Here is a 26,149-nt window from a genome sequence, read left to right on the forward strand (position 1 = left end):
GTCACTCTCCCTGAATTTTACTCTCAGTGCCCGGATGTTCAGAGAGCTGTAAAGTAGAACCTGGACAGACTGCAGCCTTTCTGCAGATCAGGCTCAGTTTGTTCCTTGTGGAAGTCATAAAACAGACTCCAGAACTTAATTACCAAGAGGGATCCAGCCTGCTTTTGTCTGGGCTTACAGCTCATCTGGGAAAAGTCCTTCTACTCCGTTTAGTGCAATTACAGTACAAATAGACCTAGCTCCACAGCAGCAGCATTATTGGGAGGTGAGAAGAGCTCATACAAAGAGATCTGCAGGGTCACAACCTTCTTGTCAATAAGTTCGCCTACTGAGCATTGTAAAATCAATGTTCTCTTCTTGTCAAGAGGCTACTTTTCCCTTCAAGTTTGAAACTTACTGTTGTTCTTTGCCCTCTAAATTCTGTTTGTTACTGTGCAGATTTCCCCCAAAGCCATGACTGGTAGGTGGAGTGGACGCCACAGGACCATTTTACTCACCACAAACAATCTGAATGTCTTCCGGGTACTGATACACTGGACTTTTTCCTCCTTAGTGAGCTTCATAGTTCCTGGTCATTATAAATGTCTTTCATTGACATTTCGGAAGAGGCTGTTTGTAATGACCTTTGTTGGTCATATTCTCTGTCTTTGGCTAGAGTTCAGTCTTCCAAAAATGCATTAAAGTGTATTTTGGTTTTCACATGATGGGTATCGTTACAAAAGAAGTAGCCTGTTTGTAAATAAGATGCAAGATTTTCCCTTGTAACCACATGTCCTGATGTGTTTTACAGCCCACAATAGATGAGAAGATTCAGCTTGTGCCTAAAGCCCAGTTGGGCAGCTGGGGAAAAGGCAGCAGTGGTGGAGCAAAGGCAAGCGAGATGGGTAAGTCAGGACAAGTTCTCACCCTCTGCTTTTCTACCAGCTGTTCTTGCCAGGAGTGGGTTTGGGTGGGAATGCTCACAAATACATTTCTTAAATCACACTGTACTGCAATGCTAACACAACAGCAAACCCTCAGTAGGTGCATCCATTGTTTGAGGTGAGATTGAGCTGCGCGCTTAGCTCAGAAAAGAAAAACAGAAGGTGCAGTCGGGATAGATGTTGAATGGTTGTTGGTTTGGGGTGTTTTGTAAGTAATCAGTTTGCACAAGGCTCCACCACCACTAATTAGCTCTAAGCAGATGTATCCTCCTGCTTTACCTGTCCTGTGGCTCACCAGGATGGGAAAGAGGGGGTGGGGGGTAGACAGGAGAAGGCAGAGAAGTATTTTTTCCGAAAAGAGCTTTTCATCTTGACACAACCAGCAGGTGAATCATGACAGTAATCCAGCCTCAAAATAAAAACAGCATTCATATGGAACGCTGGCATTACCGTAAGTCTGGTATGTTACAGGGAAATCTGTGCTTGTGACTGCCTGACAAGTGGGGATGAAGTGGAGCAGGACCAGCCCCTTCCCAAGCGTTCTCTCCCCATCGCTCTGGAAATAGCCATTGCTTAAATGATTTTGTGATGCTGAGGTGTCAGCAGCTACTGACCTTCTTGTCCCTTTTACCTGTGTTGTCTTTAAAATCTCCCAGACTCTTTACGACCAAGTGCCACTAGTTTGAACAGATTTTCTGCACTGCAGCCTCCAGTCTCATCTGTATCTGCCTCATCTGCATCCTCAGAATTAGATTCTCGCAGGGCCTTAACAAGGTAAGGTTTGGTCCCTTCAGCTGTCTGTACACTTGCGCTTTTCACTTGCTGCTCTAGCTGCTACTAGCATGCAGAAAGAAGAGAATTTCCTTGAGTTTCCAGGAATGGCTGGGTCATTTTTCCCTCTGTGGACTTCGAATTAACTTAAAACACATTAAACTTTTATACTATCTCTCGTAGGAGAGACAGGTGGTATTAATTTTTAAAGCAGTTATGGTGAATGTTTTAGTTTCCATTTCTCAGCCCCCCTTTATCTGAAGGATATATTTGTTAGTAGTTTATAACATGTTCAAAACTGTTCGGATAAAATGTAATAAATAGGTGTGAAGGTTGAACTCAGTGGTAACGTATTAAGCCAGATAATTTGTTTTGTTTATCCAGAAAACATGCCTAAAACCTTGCACAGATTTAGCAAGGCTCTTCGATTCCTATGGCTGTCCCTGACCCCTGCCCATTAGCTGTGACCAAGCCTGCCCATGCATCCACATCATGCGATGCATACATAAGGCTGCACAGTCCTCTCACTTGCCCCAGTTTCACCAGGCCTACAGCCACTCCTGCTTGTAGCATGAAACATATATTAAACCTTAATAATTCAGTAACTCAAGACATGATTTATAAATGTACAGTTTACTTAGAATGTCACTAGTTCTTCCTTCCAGTGCTCACCAGTGCCATACTGCTTTGTCAGTCTGTCTCTCTGAAGTTTTTCTCAAGCTTATTCCTTTCTTTTTAACCTAAAACTCTGTCTTACCTAGAGATTATTCAATTTGGGTAACATTTTTTACATCTTACTTGTTGACACGTTAATTAATAGGACATGTCCTTGTCACCTGTTGTTGATAGCCTTCAATATTCTGAAGATATTTTTCAATAAATGAGTAAAAATACACCTCTGAGAGTATGTCACAGTAAATCAGTGCTTTTACATCATAAATGTCACCATTCTACATTTAAAACGGGTGCTATAAGGACTTCATTGCTTTTCCACATATTCTCTAGGAAGCATTGTCTCTGCCTGTCCTCTCTGAATATTTGTTCTGAGTGTGTTTGTGCATCTCTGAGACTTGAGTTGATTTTGATTATATTCTGTGTAGCAACAGCTGTAAAAAGTAGAGATGACAGTCCTGCTGGTTTGCTGCTATTGTTTGTTTGTTTGTTTGTTTTCCTGCTAATACTAGAAAGCTGTCCAGTATCTTTTCTAACATCAGAATTGCGAGCAGGGGTTACTTGTACTGTAAATGCGTGTGGTTTTGTTCTGCAGTCGCGGGAGCACGGGCCGGGAGAAGAATGACAAACCTCTCCCACCTTCCCTCTCCCGTCCCAACACCTTCCTACGGGGCAGCAGCAGTAAAGAGCTGCTGCTCGACAATCAGGCACAAGAGGAGCAGCGGAGAGAGATGCTGGAGACGGTGAAGCAGTTAACAGGCGGCATGGAGATGGACAGAAACAGCACAGAGGCAGAGAGGAACAAAGCCAAGGAATCTGGTAAGCTGCTCGTCTGTGCTTGGGGAATCTTGCTGAATGCATGAAAAGGCTTAAGGGGAGAATCTGTAAGTAAAAGTGACAGATTTCTGTGCAGTGATGTGAGTATTTGGCCCGCAGTGACACATTGTCAAGCTGTGATAGTTGAGATCTGCCTCCCAAAGGTTTGTAACACAACTGATTTATACAGGCCTTAGAGTCATCTCCCATCGCCAACTCCTTAGGATTCACTGGAGCTGAAAGGCTGCAGATACCAGTGAAACACCAGTAAATGGCGTTGTCCTTCCTACTGATACCCATTCTTACCACTGGTCTCTGGGACGGAAGTCCCCAAAATCAAGGGGCATCTTCTCAGTTCATCTCGTATCCTAAACCTTTCTCCTGTGATAAGTCACAGAGACAAGGTTTGAAGAGAATCAGAAAACAGCATGTTGGGTGCTTGGAGGGGCCTTTCTGGTTATTTAAGGGAGATTTGGGTTTGTGTCTGTTGTTTGTTAATCACCAACTGGTTACAGAAATCAGCACACCTAGAAGATAAAATCAGGCCTAGCTCCCAGTCACCGTCTCTCTGGGGTACTGTAGCCTCCTCCCCAGGCCAGAGCAGAGGTCGGGATTGTTTTAGTGGTCCCAAGGCATAATTCCAGAGCCAAGCATTTTCAGTGCAATGCCACATGCTTTCTCCTGCACTTGCATTTCCTCCAAGTTTCTGCATGCTGCAGATCCCACTGATTTCAGCAGTGTTCATATATGCTGCAATCTACAAGGCCAAAATCCCTAATCAGTTCTGCAGTTGCCTCTTCAGTGTCCAGTAAAGCCCTTTCTACCCATCCTGAACACGAGCAGCCATCTGGGGCAGGGACAGACCATACACGCTATCTTTTTAGTGCTGCCTTGTTGCCAGCCCTCATCCCAAGCAGGTCTCAGTGCAGCGTGGTGTTAGCACCCACTGGGCTGGCTTGTCACGTCGTCAGTGCTGCAGCTCCCGCTTTTTGATCCTGCCAGCTTGAGGTGATTTGTTAGTGAGAAAGTATTGAGGACATTTAAGATGACATTGCCTGTGGACACAGCTTTTGCAATAGGTACAGCGTTTTGATTCTTCCTTAGGAAACATCTAGAAAGTGCTATTGCAGTAGAAGTGGCGAGGAATACATCTTGACCCCCATGACACAGCACACTGATTGCTTCGGGAGGAAGGTTCATAAAAGAATTCATGGGAAGTGAGGTTTTGGGGTTTGGGAACGTGACCAGGAGGTTACCTGGGGTGGCTGCCCATCACAGTCAGCATGTTTAAAATTTGTAGCATACTGTCAAGAGCTCCTGTAACAGCTCAAAGCCTAATTATTTCATATTGATAGTGCTTTGAAGGTGTTGCATCCCATGTCACTGCCATTGTTTCTACAAGAAGGTTGATTTGCAGCATTACTGGGAGTTCATATAGGGGAAAATGTAACTAAGAAAGAAGCAATGCAGGCCTGATGATGAGTCAGAAAGCACACCCCGCACTTGTTATTTCAGCCATCGCATTCCTGCTTGTAAATCATCTTTGTTCCAGTTATCACAGCAAAGCTTGCTATGGACTGCGGCTGGACAACCAGCAGGAACGGCTCTGACTTCTGTTTTCAAAATGTCATCTTTGCAAACAGTTCTGATTTACCATTTCCAAATGCTTTTTTTTGTTTCTACCAGTCAAGCCAGAAGCTCCCCCAGCTCCAGTGCAAGAGAAGCCTTCACTATCAGAAGAAGAAATAGAGAGAAAATGCAAATCTATCATTGATGAGTTCTTGCATATTAATGATTTTAAGGTAAGCAAAATGAGAACCTTGTGTAGCACAAAGATCTGCAGCTGTGGGGCTTGAGAGCATTTTCTCTCCAGGAACAGCAGAAGCACCCGGTTCTCAGAGGTAGCAGAAGCAGTGGGGCCTGTTAAAATTTGGGTGGCAGCAGTTCCGTGAGCGTTTTCTGCCCTGCTGGTAGTAGGAAAAATAGGCCAGTTTGTGCGTTTTAAGTAGGAAGATGTATGTGTTTCTGTCATGAATCACTGAGCAGCTCCATAATAACTGCAATTTTGGAAGCAGAAATGCTAGTGGGAAAATAAACTGAGGTTTTCATTTAGTTATCAAAGCATGTGCTGTTGTGATCTGGAGGCAGATAAAGCAATACTAAATATTGAACAAACCACTCTAGAGTATTTTTAATAAACATTGAAAATTACCGAGCAGCTGTCATAACTTCCTAGTTAAAGGTTGCAATTTTGTTTCCCTTGTAAATGGATTTTTAGCCTGTCCAGGGAGTTATACAAGAAGTATTACATTAGCTGCAGAGCCAAATGGTTTGATTTTTTGCTGAAATAAATTCTAGAAACGCACAAAGTTTGAAATGACAGTGCTAGGGTCGAGTTTGGCACCCTAAAAATAGTATTGCATCTTGCATTTTGTAGTGTTTCCAATTAAAATCAGGAAAGGAAACATCCTTATGGCTTGTTTGGGGCTCACATCTAGTCGTCTAGTTATCAGGAAGTTTGTATCAGAATTCTTTTCAGGAGAAAATTCTGATTTGGAGAAAAAATACTCTTTGATTTGCAATATCCCCAAGCTTGCTGGCTTGGCAGATCTCAGCAGGAGGAGGCAGAGGACAGCTGGGCCAGTTAACAAAGCAGTCTCCAGTCCTTTTTCTTTTTCAAGTAGACTTCAAGAGTCTAACCCTTGAATGTGCAGGGCTAAAAGAGGTGCTTCAGTTTCTGGTTTCTGTGCTTGCAAATACGATGACTTTTTTTTTTATGGCTGGATGGGAATACAGTTGAATTGTGTTAGACAAGTGTCCATCTGGTTAAAAAGGACATCAGATTGAGGCAGTGCATTTGCAATAAGAAGTTACTTGATAACTTTAAAATCTCAATGCCCTTCATATGTGACAAAGTTTCTGACAAACGCAGCTTAAACTCACATTAATAGGCCATATATGAGTGCTTGTGTTAATGTAGGATATAGCAAAGGAATAGTGTTGAGTTTGGTCTTTGCTATTTAACCTGCCTGTAAATGAAAGTGGTTGAGCTGTACGTCAGCGCCCAGTGCCAGCAGGGCTGCCCAGCGGCATGGTCACCTCTCTGTCCTGGAGAAATGGGGATCCGTCAGGCACGTCTGATCTCTGACTGAGCATGCAGTCTGGGACTGCCGAAATCCTGACCTGCAGAAAACAGCCAGCTGGGGCCTCCAGCATTGCAGCTGGGGATGCCAGTTCTTGATAACCAAAGGCATAACCTAAGACAAACAGCAGATGGGTTTAGCTAGGAGACTGTTGAGATACATTGGGCTGAACCTAGACAGTCAATGGAAGATCTTTGCAGATGACAGTGGACATCTTTTGAAGTGTGACAGAGCGTTTCTCTGGAAGTCTGTATTTAAGAGCATTTTATTTGCTTAGGTTGCAAAATGTGCATGCCAGAAAGTAGAAGCTTTATAAGGAGGAGGTTTTCCTTCACATGGTACCCACGTTTTCTGCTTCTTTATATGGTGTGTTTTTTTAAGCAGGCATTCCTGTGTCAGGCTAGATATTTCGTCTTTTTGACTTGGCTTGATATTTTATGAAATAATAGGCATTTTGGTGGCATCCAGAAGACAATTCCTGTCCTTATGCTTAGCAGCCAAGCTGTACCCTGGAGCATGATAGTTTATTCTAAACATTTTGTTGCCTGCACAGTCTAAATTCTCATCTTCTTTTTAATTCCTGATTGCCATTTCAGTGGTGATTTGGGATGAGGTTCCACAGCCTAGTTCAGCACCTTCATCTTCAATAAATACCCATTTTCAAAAGAAAAATCAAAGCCAGGAGTCTCCTGACCTGCCATCAGAAAAATCCCCATCCCATACGCCAGCTGCTAAGCAGTGCACCCGAAGCTAGTAGTAAACATCCTTCTGCGCCACTTCTTGTTTTGTTTTGTTGATGTTTGCAGTTCAGGCAAATGATCCTGCATGTCGTTTGAACAGGAAGCAATGCAGTGCGTGGAGGAGCTCAGTGCCCAGAATCTGCTGCCTGTTTTCGTGCGAGTGGGAGTGGAGTCGACACTTGAGAGGAGTCAGATCACCAGGGATCACATGGGCCAGTTATTACATCAGTTGGTGCAGTCAGGAAAGCTGAGCAAGCAGGATTTCTTCAAGGGGTTTGTATTCTGCACACAGAAACGGATACTTTTCTTGAGCGTTCATTGCAGATGAGCACTGTTTGTGTTGGCCAAGAATGATTTCCCTCTTTGCTTTCATATCCTATTCTCTCCATGCATCCTTTTTGAAGGAGCATTTCCACCTGGGTATACTGACAATTAATGTAAATATTTTAGTGTATTTTTAACTATTTCAGATGCTTTAATGAAAGTAAATATTTTTGTACTTATGTAAGTATTTATTTCTAAGCAAATATGGAGGTGTATATTTAAATGCGTGTGTTTAGATTTCCATTTTGCAATGTGTTTGTCAATGTTTGGCTTTTGGCAAATCATTAAATATGATTAAAAGGGGAGGAAAAAGATAAAAATTTTCATGTGACATTAGTGCCTGAAAGCTCCATAGTCGGAAGTCCGGAGCATCCCCAGAATGGCAGTCACCCTCGCACTGGTGAAAACAGACTTCGCCCATACAGTGCCATTGCTTGGGGCAGCTCAACTTCAGGGTGCAGAGATGGCCTCAGGGGTCTGTGAAGGAGAACATGCACCAGATACGGTTTCAGATGGGAAAGGTGTTCATCAGAGAACTGACTTTCTGTTGCTGGCTCATTTCAGCTCTCAGATGGTAGCTGACTCTGGATGTGAGTGCTGTCCGGTTGTAAAAGGAACCTGGGAGGGATCCCTGGCACCACTCAGTCCTTGCTAGGGCTTAGAAGAGGGTGGTTAAAATGGATAGCAGTGAAAAGCAGCCAGAGAACAGGGAGATGAAATAATGCTTTCAAATGCTGAGTTTCTGCATATCTTGCTGCTTTTATTTGAATCTTGTCTCACCGTGGTACTGCTGACAGCTCCAGTGGTGATCCCCATGCACCCACATCTGGCAGTGAATTTCATCATGATGAAATTGAGTGGCTCATGGGAAAAGTTTAGGCAGCCTAAGTTCAAAACTGTATAAAATAGCAATACAAAACACATCCCCAGGTAGCATGCTTGTGTGTGTCCATGCAGTTGCTGATGATTGAAGCAAGTTGTTTGAAGCGACACGTTCCCATAATGGGTTGTGATTAAAGCTGTCCCTGTGTTTCCTAAGGTGTGGACAAGTAGTTGCGATGCCAAATAAGTAGTATCATGATGAAATAGTAGGATGTGTGGTTTAAATACGGCATAAACAAATTAAAATAAAATAGGTCCTGAAGTTGATGAAAGGGCAAGTGCCCACCATGGTTTTCAATGGGCACATGAGAAGAACACTATAAACCACTACTATTATTCATGCAAGGCAAATTACCCTGTAATTAGCGGTTATGGGATGAGTGCTGGTCCCAGCACAGATCTGGAGAGATACACAGCAGGAAACCAAATTCTGGCAAAAGTGGTCAGGCAAACTAAGTTGAACAGAGGACATAAAGAGACAAGTCAAGGTGATGGTTCCTGCTTAGAAGCTGTACCCCGGAATTTTTGAGCTTTTAAGGGAGAAATGGACACCAATCAGGACTGGCAGGAGAGCCAGAGAAATTACTATCTTGTACCAGGTATGAAAAGTGAAGCTACCTACAAGGCTTTTATCAAAAAGAAAAATTTTGAACAATTCTGGAAACTGTATTGGTTTCCAGAGTTGGGGAGCAGTTTTGTAATTCAGCCTGCTGCAGTTTCTGTTCCTGATGACCATTCTCTAACTGGTTTGAGCAAATAGCTTGTGGAGGAAGAATCCAACCACCTTCTTGTGTATTGAACTTTCTCTTACGTTGTTTTACTTATTCATCAACATTTTGCTGATTGCCTTACACTTGGACCTATGTTATTATTAATCCCCCTTCTGTAAATGTTTGGATTTTTTAAGAAGGCTCAATTTATTAGATCTTTTAAAGACAAAAATGCTGTTTACATATACAGGTTTGTGCTGGTTAGCAAACAGCTTGTTCCTGGGATATAAGAATTACTGTATATGAAACTTTCCTGGATGTGTTGTCTCTACCTACTGGTTTTACAGAATACACCGCATTTTCCACATGCTCTGCATTACTGCATAGAGAAATTTACTCCTAGCAGTTTTGAATCACTAGAAAGCATAACACATCAATAGTATTCTTTGTTATTCTTTGTTATCTTGGTTTGTTTTAACAAAGGATTTTTTAAATGTAGACATTTACTTTGCAGGAAAAGCCTCAATTTGAGTTGTATTTAATGTTTGACGCTTTTCTTCTTTTTCCTAAAGGTTTTCAGATACCTTGGAGATGGCAGACGATATGGCCATAGATATACCCCATATTTGGTTGTACCTAGCTGAGTTGGTGACCCCCATGTTAAAAGAAGGAGGAATCTCTATGAGAGAACTTATACAGTAAGTACTGCTGCTCTTTTTCAGTGGCGGTTGAGCCAGAGCCATCTGCCTGGCTATGCCACGGTATTTTGACAACATGGTTCCCGTCGCAGATACAAAACGTATAGTATTAAGGGCTCAGCTTCTCCTATGAGTTGCTGCAGGGCTTGCTGCATACTTTTTGGGACTCTAATTTGCACCAAAAGGAAAGCTGTGATGGGAAGGGAGCTTGCTGCTCTGTAGACATGGTTCAGGGGTGGAAGTTTTATCAATAAGTATACTACAGTCCTGTTTGTTTCAGTTGAGCTGAAAAATAACCTGATGTTATACAGTCAGTGTCATTCAAAAGCACGCTGAAGCTCTGAGAATTGGATTTTGTGAGAGCAAGGTATCATGCACGTCTTGGAGTGTAGTAACAATTGTCTGGGTGTTGCCTTAAACATGGGCACAAAACCTTGTTGGCAAGACTGGAAACTGCTTCCAGGACCAAAGTTCCTCTATTTTGTACGTGTCCTTATACATTTGGGGATTAACTAGAAGTCAACTCAATGGTTCCCTTTTCCTGTAAGTAGTGTATTAAGAAAATAATAGCCTTTTTTCCCCCAAAGCTCCGATCTTTTAGGGTCCTCCTACCTGAATGCAACATCCCACAAAAAATGAGTGGATTTGAACTCACTAAAAAATTAAAAAAATATCGGTAATAAGCACTGTTGTAGCAAGTGCACTGCATCACTAACGTCCATTTTATTAGCAGTGCTAGCTAGATCAAATCCTTTATCCCTGGCAGAAGTTAAAGTTGTTCTCGTGCCTCAGTTTGGTCACTACCCCTTGCCTTGCATTCCAGACTTGGAGCGCTGTTTAATGAGAATTTAACTGTCTTCAGAAACGATTCAAATTATAAGAAAAAATGTCTGTTTTTCTTCCATTCTAGAGAATTTAGCAAACCTTTGCTTCCTGTGGGAAGAGCCGGGGTCTTGCTTGCTGAAATCTTGCACCTTCTATGCAAACAAATGGTAAGTATCCAGGTTTACTGTAGATAAGAGCTGGATGCAACAAGTGTATGTTTATGCATGAAGCCTACATGCTCACATTTCCCACAAGAAGACATTTAGGGATGGACCAGCCAGTCCAGATAACTTAGGAAACCTGCTTCTTCTTCATCCCCAGTTTCAAACCAAGCCTTGCGAGGTTCCAAAAAGTTAACTTTTTTTTTCTCATCACTTTTCCCTTTTGCAGGTACCTTTGCACCTGGCTTCTTCCAGAAGCTAGGGTGCTGAAATACTGCAAGAGGGACATTCTCAAGGTATTTCTGGGCTGACCAGAAGCAGCAAGTGCCGGAAATCTTGCGAGAGAGCTGTTCTTGCAGACCGGAGAGGTTCTGAGAGTTCGGATAAGCTCCAGATGGCCTCTCAGACTTCTGGATGCTTATCCAAACTAAACCTGCCAACTCTTAAGACTCACCCATCACTAGGGGTAGTGACACCTTTTCACCCTGTAACTTCTAGAGCTCTCTTACACATTTCACAGTCGTGTGTACGAACAGTTTGGTGATTTCCCTATAATTCTGTCTCCATTTTTGTCCTTTTTTTTTTTTTTTTTTTTTTTTATCCAGCTAAATACTGCACTATGGATAGTGTCTATTTTAAACCCTGTAAAATCCCTCACTTGCCTTTTTGTTTTTTTTTTTTAGCATGCATTCAAATAAGGGTGATTGTTCCAGGAGCATTTCAGGCTAGCAGTACAAATAGTGGCTTTTAATTTATTTTAGTCTTATGCTTGTTTGGACAGTCATGTTCTTTTTTGTTTGATTGCATTTTATTTTTCCTTCCTCTGTTCTGTGAGAGAAAAGCTGCTGTGCTCTGAAGATTTGAAAGACAGGCTTGGGTTTCTGGCATAGCTTTATAACTCTATCTTGTCCGGTCCAATACTTGGACTTGGGTATTTCAGGTTAGGTGTTTTAATGCAATAATAGTCATCTAATTCAGATCCTGATGAACTGTAGCAGGAACTATGCACGAGTAGCATTTAATAATCCACATTGTAAATTTAAGATTGTAATCTGCTTTGTAAATGGAAAATTGAGCTGCTTTTATTAGTGTTTAACCTAGGCTACACAGCGATGTCCCTTGTGCAGGTGCTATGAGGTAAAAGTTTTTGCAAAGCATTTGAGGGAAAAGAGCTGGTTGTTACTAGGATTTTTATTCTTGTCAGAATTGTCCATATGTTGTGTTGGACAGGATACCAAAAGGCCAGTGCAACGTAGGTTGATAGTATATGTGCTGCAAAGAAGTCTTTCCTCAAGGTTTGCAAATTCTCAAAATTGAACAGTGAACTTGGTGTTATGTACCTGAATGTGAGGTTTGATCTCTGCACAGAAAATAGTCACGTAAATAATTTTTTTCTAAAAAATAGCTGACTTACCAGCGCAGGGCGGAATGAGTTATGGAGCAAGTTAATGGCAGAGGCAGGAGAGAAATCAAAGTCATCAAACTGCCAGCTCTGTCATGGCCATGGGAAACTGTGCCTTATTCAGATGTGTCCCTTCTCATAGGTAGCCTCTGGCTGAAGCTGTTGCACACCCCATATGTCACATTATGCCTTGTTTATTACCCACCACTGTGGCATTCGACCACTTTACAAGATATGTATACGTGTGGCAGGATTATGTATATGCTTTCTCTTGCACGGGATTTCCAGACATTTTCACTTTATTGCTAGGCATCTTGTTTGGTGGCTGAACGGTTCTTTATTTCTCCCGACACAGCTGCACCACTCCAGATTTTGTGAGCTCCCATGGTTGTCTCTCAAGTCTTTCAAATGACCAAACTATTTGTGTTTCAGAGCCATAAGAAAGTGGGAGCCTTATGGAGGGAGACTGGCCTCAGTTGGAAGGACTACTTACCTGAAGGGGAGGATGTACATACCTTTCTCATGGAACAAGTGAGTTAAGAGCAAGCATCTGCTTAAAGACTTTTCACGCTGACTTTTGGCTTTCCATCCCATTTGTGGATCTTGTTCCATCCCATCCTTGTGTATAGTTGGTATGGGTCGTGGGATGAAATGTCTCCTTCATTAAGGTGAGGTTAGATGATTCCAGCACCTCTGTTCTGAACTGCCAGCAGGTTTGTCCTCTGTGATCCGAGGCATGCATCTCCCATCAGCTGGCTTCCTCCAGTAGATGTATTTCTCCAGAAGGGGGGAACGAGCTCAAGAATTAATGAGAATTAATGTCCTGCAAGCAGAAGGGTCAGAATAAATGATAACAATTATTTAGTTGTCCCACCTGGCAAATGATCTCAGAGGGTTTCACAAAGCAAGGAGCCAAGCCTCATGGAGGGCACTTTGCAGCTGTTGCCAGTTGTTGCCTTCCTAAGGAGGGAGCTGGAGATCTTCTTTTGGAGCCCCCAGGCAATCCACTGCCCTGTTTTGGCTCTTAGGAAGCACTGCGCCGCAGGAAATGAAATGGGTTCCCAAGGCCTGATGATTGGTGGGGGGACTGCAGATCCTCTGTCACATTTTATAAGAACTGGGGCGTTAGTTGCAATTTTTTGAGCAAATGTCAACTCTAGTAATTGCAATCCAGCTCCCTGTAGTTTTAGTTGAGCAACATGGACTTTGTTTTGTGCATATGCATACTGTGCAGGGCTGGAGTTCTTCTGGGGTGCCTCATTGTGTTTGCTGGGTAATGCAATTCCCACATTTGTAAAATGTTTTGTAGTATTTGGAACAAGAAAGTATGTAAATCGTTGTACTGATAGCTTAGCATTTGAAAGATGTGCAAAACAGAATGAAGTGTAGCTTGCTGCCTCAATTTGGTATAACTCAGAGTAGGAAAGTTAATTTAACTAATTCTCATCATCACTTCTGATGTTGCAGAAGTTGGACTTCACGGAGTCTGACTGTTCCAGTTCCTCAGAAGCACTTTCAGAGAAAGAACTCTCTGCAGAAGAGCTGAACAAGCAGCTAGATAAACTCATTGTTGAGGACAAGGCGAATGATGAACAAATCTTTGACTGGGTAGAGGTATAAAAACTATTTACACCCTCCCTGCACACAGTTTATTACCTGCTTTTGTGAATGTTTTCTCATCTGAAGGAGCATCTCTGCAGTCTGTCGGGTCACTTTGCATTTGTACAGTGGCAGGCACGAGTTATCTGGGGGGAAAACTGCTGGGAGACAGCCTTCAAGACCTAGTAACTGGCACAGAGTCCCTTCCTTATTGCTGCGTTAGTTCCACTGAGGTGGGAAACTCAGAGGCATTGACAGCCCTCACCTGTATGTTACTGGTTGAGACACAAATTATCTTCATGGTGAGCTGTCTCTCATCTTTTGTTTCAAAGGATTCCATTATACTACCACAGTGCCTCCACACTTGCCTGATTAAGTTGTGGTGTAACAAGAAACAGCACACCTAGGCACGGTCAGAACTGAGAAGTAATTGTGATGCTGATTTTTTTTTTTCTTTTGTTCTCCTGTCTAGGCTTAGAACACTTAGAATAATCAGGTCTCTGCAATCACACTTCCAAAGAATTAAATTTTATATATAGTTAATTAGTTACTACAACATAGGCTTTAGGAAGAAAGATTTTTAGTTGTATTAACGTGCAACTGTGTAACTTTCTGCTTACATCCCACAGACTGTTAGACTCCAAACACACTGCTTCTGGTTTGTGATTACTTTTTAGACTGAGTATGCTGTTACATTCTTTCTTCTCAAATAATGAATTAAAAATGTCTCATTGCTTTTTGTGATTGACCTTAGCAAATGATCCCCTGCCCAACTGCATGCCCTGCCGTGCTGCAAAAATGTCCTTTGGGCGGTCATTCAGGGTACCACGTACCTTTCCCAGTGTTTTGGACCAGGCTTTGCCCTTTATCTCTGGCTGCATCCTTTAAGCCAGATTTTAAGCATTGTGCGTGTAATGATACTTAGCCTGATTCATTTAGATCTGTGCTTACAGCTAAATCTCAGTCAGCTTCATTTCAGTTATTCCTGTTGCTGGAGGAACGTATTTGAAATGTCATTTTCTGTGGCTGTTAGAGAAGTAGAAAGTGGAATGAAAGAAGCACTGAAAATCTAGGGGCACCCACAGGCTCTCTTTGTAGTCTTGGACAAGTTATGTAGCCATTCTGTGAATTTCTTCTACAGAGCAAACAAATCTGTATCCAAGGAGCATTCTTTAAAATTTGTTGAAAAAGCCTAAAGCTCTTAGCAAATGTATAAGGGTGCTGTAAATGCCAAGTATTGTTGTTTTAGTTTTTCTTGAGACAATGACTGGTTGTGGGAGTAGTTAAATGGGGTATTGATCGCAAGAGAACTGTTGTTGCATGTTTATGTACCTGAGATATTCCCAGGGACTGAATGAGAAAGCTGAAGTTCTGCATGGGGGTGAATTGGGTTCCAACTCGAGCAGTTTACGTGAACATGAACCTCCCCTGCTAAATTCAGCAGTGGAGTTTGGAAACGGTTGTTCTTACACACCCGCGTGTTTTTAACTGGTCCATTTACTCTTGATTTCAGGCTAATCTAGATGAAAGCCAGATGAGTTCACCTACATTCCTTAGAGCTTTAATGACAGCAGTTTGTAAAGCAGCTATTATAGGTGAGTAACTTGCAGTGTAAAACACCATACAAACAAAAAATGCAAAGAGTTATTTTACAGTTGTCGGGTTTATGTCATTCCTCCCCCTCCCCAAGCTGTTTATCATCATACAGTAAGATTTTTGAACTTTGTTGAATTTTAGTGCTGAGGAGCAGGATGCATTCCCCCTGCGACAGCCAGGAACATTGCTGGTAGGGTGCTCTCAAGGCCATGATGTGTCCCAGTGACCTTGCATGAGCAGATGTTTCAGACAACTGAGTAATACCAGATTGTTCATTGGTTTTTCTAGAGAAGGTGGAAATGTGCTAGACGTTATTAAGTTAATTAGCATTTCCACTCCTGTGTCAGCAAGCTTGCGTGGGCACTCTACCATCGCAGATTGCCACATGTGAGTTGGAAACGTGGGTTGCAGAATAGAAGCCAGCTTGAGTATCTGTCTTGTTAATAGTTTTATGTCCAAAGCAAGTTACATTTTTAGAAAGACAGTTTGTATGAATTATTTGTATGTACAGCAGTTGGTTGGAAATGGAGGAGGTGGATTCCCAAGTCAGACATGTGAAGCCTCAGACTCCAGGGGTACTTGAATAAAGCGCTGCAGACAGAAATGTCTGGTCAGTTCACATTGGTTTCTTTAATTTTACTGGTGGCATCTGGCAAGACAAAAAATTGTGCTTGTAAAGCACCCGCTTCTGCTCCTAGCTGTAAGAGTCATGCTCAGAGAAAATGGTCTGAGCTTCATTTTGTTGGAAGGATGTGGGGAGAAAGATGCAGGCCCGGCTCCTTTCTGCTCAGAGAACGGAACCTTTCTGATGCCACCTAGTGTTAGTGGCGAAGTGGCACAGGATTTTATGACAAATGCTGAAGGGCTTCGTGATGAATCTCTGCTGGGGGTGTATCCGAAACATCTTGTTCTGTTTTACTTTTTGACCTTGCCTCTAATTGAGGGTTTTTTCTTTTGTTTTCAAAAATCTCTTAATTGTGTTGTATGATCTACTTTAAAAGCTGCTAATTTACCCATGCTGCTGACAGACTTCTAATGGATTTTTATGTTCCTGATTTCCTATGTTGTGTGTAGCTGATGGGTCTGTTTCTGCCTTTACTATTTTTAGGGGGGGAAATCTAAAAACTTTCTATATAGCTGAGATTTTAACTCCAGCCATTGCACCCACTTTGGACATGATTTGCACTGCAAAGTTAGGTTGTAATTTGTATATTTCAGCTGACTGGTTGGGGCCAGGAGCACTGCAGCTGTTGGTTGAATTGGGAAAGCACAAAAATCAAGACTTCCAGAAAAAGCCTTTGATCAGAAATACTTCCTATTGTTTCTCATCGTCTTTTCTCTCAAAGCTAACCTGTATCTGTAATTTCTACTTGATAAATAAAGGAGATAAAAGATCCACTACTGCTGCTATCTACCGAAGCTGACCCTATTTTCTTCTCTTCCCTTCAGCGGACTCTTCTAGCTTCCGTGTGGACACTGCTGTTATCAAACAGAGAGTGCCGATCTTACTGAAGTACCTAGACTCAGACACAGAGAAGGAACTACAAGCACTTTATGCACTACAAGCATCAATAGTAAAACTTGATCAGCCTCCTAGTAAGTGCACTGGGGTCTTGAACCCTGACAGCTTAAGGAAAAGTTGTTTCTGTTAAAGTCCAGCAACAGAGTCTGGAAGAGGATTGTGCTCTTCTTGACAATGAAAACAAAGTTTTACCTTTGTACATAGCAGCTGACAGAAAATAGCATACAGTGGTTTCTGCTTCTCCAGATAACAGCTTTTAGAGAACTGCAGTTTGTCAAATGCTTTGCTGGAGGTGGACTTTTCTCCTGATTGATCCTATAAGCAGCCATGCAGAAGGAAGGACAAATGTCAGTGGTGTAAAGAGAGATTTTTAAAAAAACAGTTATCTGTTGAGGTTTACAATACCTGCACGTGTGAGAGCACTCTGCGTTGTAATTGCATTATTTGCTGCATCAAAGGAGTTGGACAACTGATGTCTTGTCCCAGAACCACTGTTGACAAATGGTGTTGGAAAAGAGGCGGGGGACTGCAAGAGGAACAAGGGTACCCAGGCAGTCTGCAGCACATAATGAAAGAGTGCACAAAACCACCCAACTTGATCATACTTAGCTTTAAGGGGCTAGGCATTTTTTCTCTCTCCAGCTGAGCTACATAAAATCAGGTATTGGAGAGCAGCTGAGCTGCATGGAAAGGAGAATGGGCAGTTGTGCATTGCCAGCCGGTCCCTAAATAATATGTTCTCACGGCCACTTTCCCTTTTCTGCAGAGCATATGTTATCCCACAGCATCAGAGGGACCTGTTTTCCCTCTCAGCTGTGTCTAACCAGCCAGGAAGCAATAACTCAGTGACAGATCTTCCTTTTACTTGTGTCTGCATCTCTTGCATTAAAGGTCACATTAATCCCCTTATCCGTAACCGCGTCTTTGTCTACTGACTTAAACTGCGCAGTACTAACAGATGTTCTCTCCCATTATTCCATTACTGCAGATTTGTTACGGATGTTTTTTGATTGCCTGTATGATGAGGAGGTAATATCGGAGGATGCCTTCTACAAGTGGGAAAGCAGCAAGGACCCAGCGGAGCAGAACGGGAAAGGAGTAGCGCTAAAGTCTGTCACAGCATTCTTCACATGGCTACGGGAGGCCGAAGAGGAGTCGGAGGATAATTAAAACTTAAAAATACAGGAAAAAAAAAAAAAAAAGAAACAATTTAAGTATTTTTTTAAAAAGTTTCACGTCTTCGCCAATCACAGTGCAGCAAGGCCAATTCTCGCGCAGACCCCCCCTTCCCCCACACATGCACGAGTGGGAGAGGTAAAAATAGATAAACACAAAGGTGATCATGGAGGAAAAAAGGTACTTGAAAAAAGTAAACTTCAAACCTGAGGGCGGGAGCACTAAACCAAAATACATGTATTATTTATAGAAAATATTTTCTGTTTTAATCTTTTTTCTTTTTAAACAAGGACTCATACTTACATAAAACACAAAGCAAAACAAATCTGTTTAGCAAAAAAAAAGTTTAAAACTTTTAATTTATTATTTTAAGGACTGCAAATGCCAGTGTAATTTTTAAATTTGCAGTTTCTGTAAACAAATTGTATAATAGAACAAAAGCAGAGAAATAAATTTCCCTCCCCTTCATATGCACATCAATTTTGTTTCAAAGCATGATAAAATAGACAAAACTTTTCAAGGGGGTTGGGGTAAGCTAGATGAGGAAGAGATCAATTTTTTTTAATTGTCATCAGATTTTTCTGCCTGCCTCTCAGCTTGCTTCAGAAATTAAAAAGAAAATAGTAATCAAAACATACATAACCTTGGAACGGAAGGAAATGCATTTGAGAAAACTGCTGCGGACCAGAGTGCTCCGAAAATAACTCATTCAAAACAGTGCTACCCTGGGGAAAAAGTACTAGTGATACTTTCAGAACCTTTAGAGCAACTTTAAGGCTTGTAAATACATAGAACAAATATTTAAAAAAAAAAAAAAAAAGAAAAAAAGAAATTGACTCAATACTATTTCTTTTCACTTTCAAAATATAAAGAACAAAATAAAGACAAACATTGCAAGTTTAAAAGAAAGTAAAACGACTTCTCCTTTGACAGCTGCTGAATGTGTGCACCATCTCTGAGCGGTGCTGGCTTCCTTTTCATTGTGTAGATCCTCGGTTCCAAATTGTGTACATATAGTGTGTGTATGTATGTGTGTCTACCAAAAAAAGAGGGGTGAGAGCAATTGTTTTAAAAAAAAAAAAAGAAAGGAAAAAAAAAATAGGGGGTTGCTGCTTGGGAGACCCTTTCTGCAGAGAGAACTTAATGGCTGCTGAGCGATGAGCAGCTAGCTGGGCTGCTGCACCGCGTAGGTCTGCCTGGTTCCCAGCACTGCAAGGCTGGGAGGTGATCTCGGGGCGGTCGGTACCCGATCCCAGCCTGGTTCTTCCAGCCGTATGACCGCGGTGCCTCGTGTGACTTGGAACGGTGGCGTTGTCCTGGGGACTTGCAACTGCGGTGACTCCGGAGGTTGCAGCTGTCCGAGCAGAGAACCGATAGCCCTTCTCCATGGCTTACGCATCCGTTGCTGCCCAGCTCCTACCACCGCCCTTTGCATCTGCTGGTTGCCTTGCTGTGCCTAAGGAACCCAAAAGCCCAGACGGGTGAAAACGAAAGCGACCTACAGGAGTCAGTGGAACAAGCGCAGTGAGCAATGCCGTGCTCTTCCTGGCTCTGCCCACCCCGTAGTGGTGTCCGAAGTCTGAGCGCAGCCCAGGCACAGATTTACAGTGGTCACTGTGCGGTGCGGGCGGAGCGCGTGTTGGCTCCGTGCCCAGAGGGACCTCAGCCGTGCCCCAGTGCCACACGGTCCTCCAAACTGAGCTGCTGCCGAGTACATTAAGTCTCTTGTGTGTCTCTCTTCAACAACCAAAGATGACCTGCTGGCTCTCACTGTGAAGAAGCATCTACCATAATACAGTCTGCAAAGTTTGTGAAGCCCTCAAATGTAGTTTGTGAACTGTGGTCTGTGGACCGCGAGTAACCTGTGGAGCATTTGCTGGTGGTCTGTGCGGCACTAGCTGCTCACGTGATGCTGTCTTTTTCTTTCCAGCTGCTAAATCACCTTTTTTTTTTAAAAAAAAAAAAAAAAAAAAAAGGAAAAAAAAGAGGGAAAACAAGAAAAAAGGCTACAAATACATTAAATACTTTCCTAATCTTCCTTTTACATGTAAACAATTGCTGTACTTGCATAAGGATGTTGTTTGATCACCACGGGGAAGGGAGGAGGGTGCCTGGTTGTGGCTGGAGGGGGAGATGTCCATGAGACATTTTCCCTGTTAATGTGTTCCACGCCATGAATCTGAGCTAGAGAATCCATGGCCTAAAACACTAGAGCATTGTTTGTTTTTTTTTTGTTTGGTTGGTTTTTTTTAGTAATAATAAAACACTTTTCTCTGATGTTTGTTAAAAAAAAAAAAAAAGGAAAAGAAAAAAATCTCATCCTTAATATATGCATATGTATGTATCTGCTTGTATGACATCCAGCACTTCCTCCTCCACAGCTGCTTCCCTTCCAACCCCACACCCCCCTGGCCTTGCAGACAGGCTCACCAGTTTGTGATGGGTGCTCTCAGGATCTCCAAAAGGCTCATCCACATGGAAACTCCCCCCCGGAGGTCTCAAGGTGTGTGTTTTTTTCAGGTTGTGTGGGTTATGTGATGAGTGCTCTTCTTGCAAAAGTAAACTGAAGCCAGAACAAGGGTGGGTATGTGATGGTTCATAGCAGTTAAATAGTTGAATTAAATGGATGTGAGTTTGTATCAGAACAAATACATGCTGGGTTGTGCAGTGCTTGCACCTGATGAAGTTCCTCTCAGAGGATGGGCAGCGTCAGACCTGCTGGGAATGTCTCTCTGATACCGCAGCCACTCCACGCAAGGACTGTGATTATTGTATTGATTGCCTTGAATCAGAAAGGTAGAAATTGTGAGAGCCTTTGAACAGCCACATGAATCAAAGTGGGACAGGGCTGGGACGTTCATTTGGAGAGCTTCAATCGGGAGTTGGAAAAACACTGGCTGGAGGGAATGGTGAGCACACGGGTAGAGGAGAAAAATCTCTCCCCTCCTTGTTTGAGCTTTAATGTTACTTGTTCCGGGGAGTGGGAGCTTGTCCTGTTAGTGTCGTGCATGTGCCAGCAGGTGAGTTTTTGGAGGTTTTAAGAATGTTTTCAGAATTACCCAAGAGCTCTGAAAATTAGAGTTTGCGCCATGGCAAGTTTTACGGTATCTTTAGATGAATTAAGCTGCACATGGAGCCCTGTGAGCACTTTATGCACTAGACCTTTGGGCCTCTGGCTGTGGATATATTTCTTTAAGGTTCAGCATCTCACAAGTGTCACCACAAGGAGCACATTTCATACAAGTCTTGGACCAAAACTGCTTCCTCTGCTCCCCTTGCATTGTTCACATGCTCCTTGCCTACCTGCATCCGTACCAAGCTGTGGCAGCTTTTCAGTCGCCTTCTAAATCAGCCCGGGTTTGCAGGCAGTTGTAGCTCTTCAGAGTGTTGTCCATGAAGATCTTTACAACACTTCTAGGGTGTTAAAGGACAAAAACTGTAAGAGATGCATGAAACAGAAAAGGAGATAATTAATTATAAGAGATTCCCATGGGAATGTAATTTGCAGAAGCCTCATTCTACATGAATGAGGGGAGGTGAGCTGAGCTGTGCTTACCTCCTGCGTAAAGATACAGCAAAGCCTAAGCAGGGAGGACAGCAAATTTCCCATACTAAACATTTGTGGTTTTGTCCTCCCTCTCGCCCCCAGTCCTAGTCCTATAAGGCATTTAAATGTGACTTTTGGGCAGGCTCGTGAGCGTGGCAGGGAGTTGATGCAGCTCAGCACGAAGGAGCTGCATTAGAAGCCGTTTGCACTGCTGGGAGCCCGTCTTGTGCCGGAGCTGTGCACGCCATCAAAGGCGCAGGTAAGGAGGAACAGATGTATCACTTACGTCCCTGTTTGTCTTCATTGCTGGAAATGTCTCCCAACCTGAAGCAGTCAAACAGAAAATTTCCAGGCCAAGTGTGTGCCTAAGGCTGGCTTCTTTCTAGGAAAGTGTTTTCAGAACCAGATCAGTCGTTTCTGTCAATGAGGTCAGGGAATACACAGATACAAGACCTTGCTCTCTGCGCCTGTTAGCATGTTTGTATTTTAGCCTTGTTTTCTCTCAGTATGCCTCAGATCCAGGAGCAGACCTGGGTGTGCAACTCTTGCTTTTCCCCTGTAAAACTGCCAAATCTGGCCACGTTTCAGCTGTGCTCTGCCTGTGCTGCAGGGGACTGACGAGCATTCAGCTCACTCGTCTGTTTTCCCCTGCTGTGCAGAGGGTGTGCAGGGCTCTTCGCTTGCCACTCAAGTTGCCAGAGCTGTCCAAGGCGTTTGCCTTGGAGCTGAGCAGCTCCTGAACCCCCCAGGCTGCAGCATGCTGCTACCCACAGGCGCACCGGGGTGCTTTCCATTTCCAGCTGGGGCTTTAGCACCCAAAAACTCATGGCTGATGTTACGGTTACTCTGCAAAGAATTGGCACGGACATCCACAGTCCAGGCTCTTGGGTTGGTTGCAGGGGATGTGGTTGTGACTTTTGCCTGGGACCAGTACACCCTGGTGCAGGAGCTGGCAGCCAAAGAGGCCATGTGGAAAGAGAGGTTTGGGAAAAGGGATTTGGCTGCAGAGAGTTACTGGAGTGCACGAGGCAGGTTTAAGCAAGTAGTAATTTACGTTGGCCCTTGATGCATTTCCCTGTGGCCCAGAGCTTTCAGTTCCAACCCTATAGACTTATTTTTTTCAGAGAAAGGTAAAATGGGGCCTTTCTAAAAAAAGTCCTATTAACTTGCCAAGTGTCCTGAAAACACTTGAAAGCAGTAGCAAATGTGGCATCTTGATGCCAAGAGGGTGGCTGTGGTCATTCCTGCTACGTTTAGTCCTAACAGGAGTCATTTTTACAGGGGAAGGGACCTGAAGGTTGGCGTGTCAGAAGCGTTCGCTGCAGAGCAGAAAAGTCACTGGAGCCATGCCCCTGGCGCTGGTTTGATTTGTTCCACAGGCACGAGAGGGTTCAGCTTTGCAGGCAGCAAACTCAAAATCAGACACGCACCCCAGAACCCTCTTGTGCCCTCACGTCCAACACCTCTAGCTTCCCTAAAGGCGACACCAGGGAAATGGTTGTAACTGCAGGACAGCCTCAAGGCCACAGGTGGATGTGCTGACAGCAGGGGTTCGGGCAGGGCTGCTGTGCCCATGGGGATGAAACGGGGGGCAGATGTTTGGCCTAGCAAGCACTTTGAGCTCATTTTATGTCGGTCTGGCAGGGAAAGCTTGGCCTCTCTGCTCTTTGGAAGAGGTTGGCCCTCTGCTGCTACCTGACCCCAGGCCAGCAGAGCGGCCTCCCCAGCCAGACGTGCAAGCTCTTCACACGCTGCTTTCTTTTAATAAGCTGCTAACCCAGAGGCTTGTGTGAGAGGCCACATGCCAATAGAAACCCCAAGCAGTGCTCTGGTGTGGCCTGGGGGCCACATGCAAGCTGCAGCCACTGTAGGATGGAGCCTGAGGCTGAGGACGCTTTAACCTGGAGGGTCCTTGGCTGCTCCTCACCCCAGCTCCATGGATAAATGATCCTCAAGGAGCCATTGCAGGAAAACCACGGTGGTGGAGAAGCAACTGCAGCAAGCAAGAGATTGATTACCACTTAGCTTCCCACAGTGTGACTAAAGCCCTGCAAATATCTGAAGAAACATAACCAGAAGTTTTCTACTCTTGTGTTTTCCGCAGGGCCCTGCTTGCTGCCTATTAATGGCCATGGAGCTGTGGTTTGCTTAAATAATGCCTGCTTATTTAAATGCTGCTGTAGGGATGCCCTGACCATGAGCTGTGGAAAGCTTTGGTCATGTGGCACCAGTTTCTCTTCCCTATTTCCAGCTGCTAAATTGCAGTGAAATGGCAACAGAAATAAAGCCAGCTCCCGCTCCATTCAGTACTTTCCAAAGGGGAATTTGTCCAACTGTGCAATTGCTGTCCCAGCTGCAGGGACGTTTGTGCTGCGACTGCAAATTGGAAAGGAAAGAGGGGCCTTGGGGAAGGCAATCGATGCTTTAAGGAAGTTTGGAAACCTTTGGATTAGAGTGAGCAGAGAAAACAGTAAAGCCTTGCTTTTGCATGCTTGGTTGTCTTGTTCCAGCCCCCCGTGAGGGTTAATAGCAGACGTTGTCGTAAAGCAGAGTTCTACCAAGCTCCCAGGGTGCAGACCATTAACGAGCACCGAGGAGAGCACTGTTAGAAGTGTTCTACCACAGCACTGCAGAGAAGAGCTGAAAAGATCATCTCAGCTGGTACTTTCAGGTCTTGCCTGGGGAGGAAAATGGGTTGTTTCAGTTTTTCAGAACAAGCTATTCTGAAATAATGCTGGGTGTAAATGCTCTGCACTTCTAAAGATGGTCTTAAGTGAATGATCTGTTGGGCCTGCCACCTCCTGATTGTCTGTGTGTGACCGAGTTGTGCTGGGAACCTGTGTGCTTCATCAGAACCAGGCAGCCTGCGAAGGGAGCGGGCACTCAGCACCCTGCAGGGCTGCAGCACTGCTGCCACGTGAGCTTATGGTGATGGCACAGCCCACGGCTCTGTCCTCCTGCTGCAAAGCCCTGCTTTGGGTGTTCAGGGCAGAAATAATTCCAGGGATCTGTCACAAAAGTAAACTGTAACAGTGGGCTGGTGGAGCCCATCCCGGCTGCTTCCTTCCTGCTGGTCTTACAGCAGCAGTGCCTGCCTTGGGATCAGCTGACACAAGATGTATTTTTTATACAAAGTGATCATCAAATACAAGAAATTTCACACACCTCTGCAAAAGAGAGGACTCGAGTGTTTTATCCATCCTCCAAGGAAAGGCAAACGGATCTGACTCTTCTGGCTTCCTCCACCATCACAAGGTGGTTATTTTGAGCAGGAGCCTGGGCTGTGGCTGACAAATCTCAAAGAAAAGCCAGTAGACAGGATTTCCCATGGAGAGACAAGTGAGCCAGTACTAGAACTGTTTGTATGCCTCAGACAAGAGCCATGGCCAAAAATGCTTTGAATTCCTGCTCAACCAGAGGGTTTTCTGTCTTCCCAGCAAGGCTTGCTGGCATGGCGATGCTCTGTTACGGCTGCAGGACCAGCATGGAGGCCAGAGTCCAGCCAGGCTGCTGAATGTGCTGGGCATGCTGCGGATTGCAAGGGCACACAGTGCATGTGCTGCAGCCAAAAAAAAGCTTTTGTGGCTGCAAAAGCATCCCAGCTGGGAGGTGTTCCTGGCAGTAAGTTATTACCTGACCGGGTGACGGGAGCAGCCGCTGCCTGCTGTGTGCTGCAGCCTGCTGTGAACCAATTTTAATCTGAAACAGTGTTTGGTTCAGAGAGCAAAGGGATTCAACAAAACACTAGCATTCCTGCTGCCAGATATTAACCATGGGGACTCACAGCTTTGGGAGAGGTGTTTTGTCCCAGTGTGAAAAGCTGAGCTGGTAAACTTCAGCCTCTCCAGCTTCGGGGAGCCATCGCTTCCACTTGCCAGCTGGGGGTTAAAAAATCACTACTGTAATCCCCGAAGTGCTGTGGAAAATTCACATCTTCCAGGCACTGTTTTCCCAGTGATGACAGTAGCCTTTTTAGCACTAAGGATCTATTTTGGATTAGAGCATCCCTAGAAAAGCAGCAGCCCGTGGAGGCTACGTAGTCCACAACATTGTTCTGCAAGGACCCTCCTTGCTGGTCAAGATTTCTGTCAGCTCCAGTGGCAGCTTCATTTCTATCAGACATAAAAAGCCAGCTTGGCTCCAGAACAGAGCAAACTTTGGTATATTTGAGCATATTTTTACTCATTTGCTAGGAGCTAATATAAAAATGGGTGGGCAGGCCTGAAAGTGCACAGATGAACAGAATACCACTTGAAAAAGGGGAAGTGGTTTGACAAGAAAAGCTAACTGGGAGCCTCAACAGGTAGATGTTAGGAGGGCAGCAACAGAGCAGCTGGGAGGTGGAATAGGGTGCCAGTGGAAAGTAGGACGGTCCATTGGAAAAGTATGGAGAAAAAAATTATTAGGAGGCTGATAATGAATAAAGAGATCAAAGGCGGTGTTTGGAAGGGCAAAAAGTGTCAGGGAATATGCATTTCTTCGAAACCAGAAATGGAGAGATTTTTGCACAGAGTTACAGAAAATATGGGGCTGACAGGACCACTCTGCTGCTGAAAGGAGTAAGTATAAATTAAAGAGAATTCTGTTGTTCTGGGAATTGTTACAGATGTATGCTTGGTAAAGTAGCCAAGCCAGCCCCGAA

General features: G+C 43.9%; 1 protein-coding gene across 16 annotated transcripts in view; it reads left to right on the top strand.

Moving 5' to 3' along the window:
- Nucleotides 1-18,875, top strand: part of EIF4G3 (eukaryotic translation initiation factor 4 gamma 3) — a 152,422-nt gene extending 133,547 nt beyond the window's left edge. For all 16 annotated transcript variants that reach the window (XM_068658534.1, XM_068658535.1, XM_068658536.1 and 13 more), the window contains 12 exons: nucleotides 791-884; nucleotides 1,580-1,697; nucleotides 2,962-3,185; nucleotides 4,869-4,984; nucleotides 7,166-7,338; nucleotides 9,554-9,679; nucleotides 10,590-10,671; nucleotides 12,500-12,598; nucleotides 13,535-13,681; nucleotides 15,180-15,261; nucleotides 16,712-16,858; nucleotides 17,773-18,875. In XM_068658534.1, coding sequence (XP_068514635.1) covers nucleotides 791-884; nucleotides 1,580-1,697; nucleotides 2,962-3,185; nucleotides 4,869-4,984; nucleotides 7,166-7,338; nucleotides 9,554-9,679; nucleotides 10,590-10,671; nucleotides 12,500-12,598; nucleotides 13,535-13,681; nucleotides 15,180-15,261; nucleotides 16,712-16,858; nucleotides 17,773-17,954 — 1,590 coding nt within the window. In that variant the 3' untranslated portion in view covers nucleotides 17,955-18,875. The remainder of the gene's footprint in view (nucleotides 1-790; nucleotides 885-1,579; nucleotides 1,698-2,961; nucleotides 3,186-4,868; nucleotides 4,985-7,165; nucleotides 7,339-9,553; nucleotides 9,680-10,589; nucleotides 10,672-12,499; nucleotides 12,599-13,534; nucleotides 13,682-15,179; nucleotides 15,262-16,711; nucleotides 16,859-17,772) is intronic.
- Nucleotides 18,876-26,149: the final 7,274 nt, after the last annotated feature.

Source organism: Anas acuta, chromosome 22, assembly GCF_963932015.1.
Source record: "Anas acuta chromosome 22, bAnaAcu1.1, whole genome shotgun sequence".
Taxonomy (NCBI): domain Eukaryota; kingdom Metazoa; phylum Chordata; class Aves; order Anseriformes; family Anatidae; genus Anas; species Anas acuta.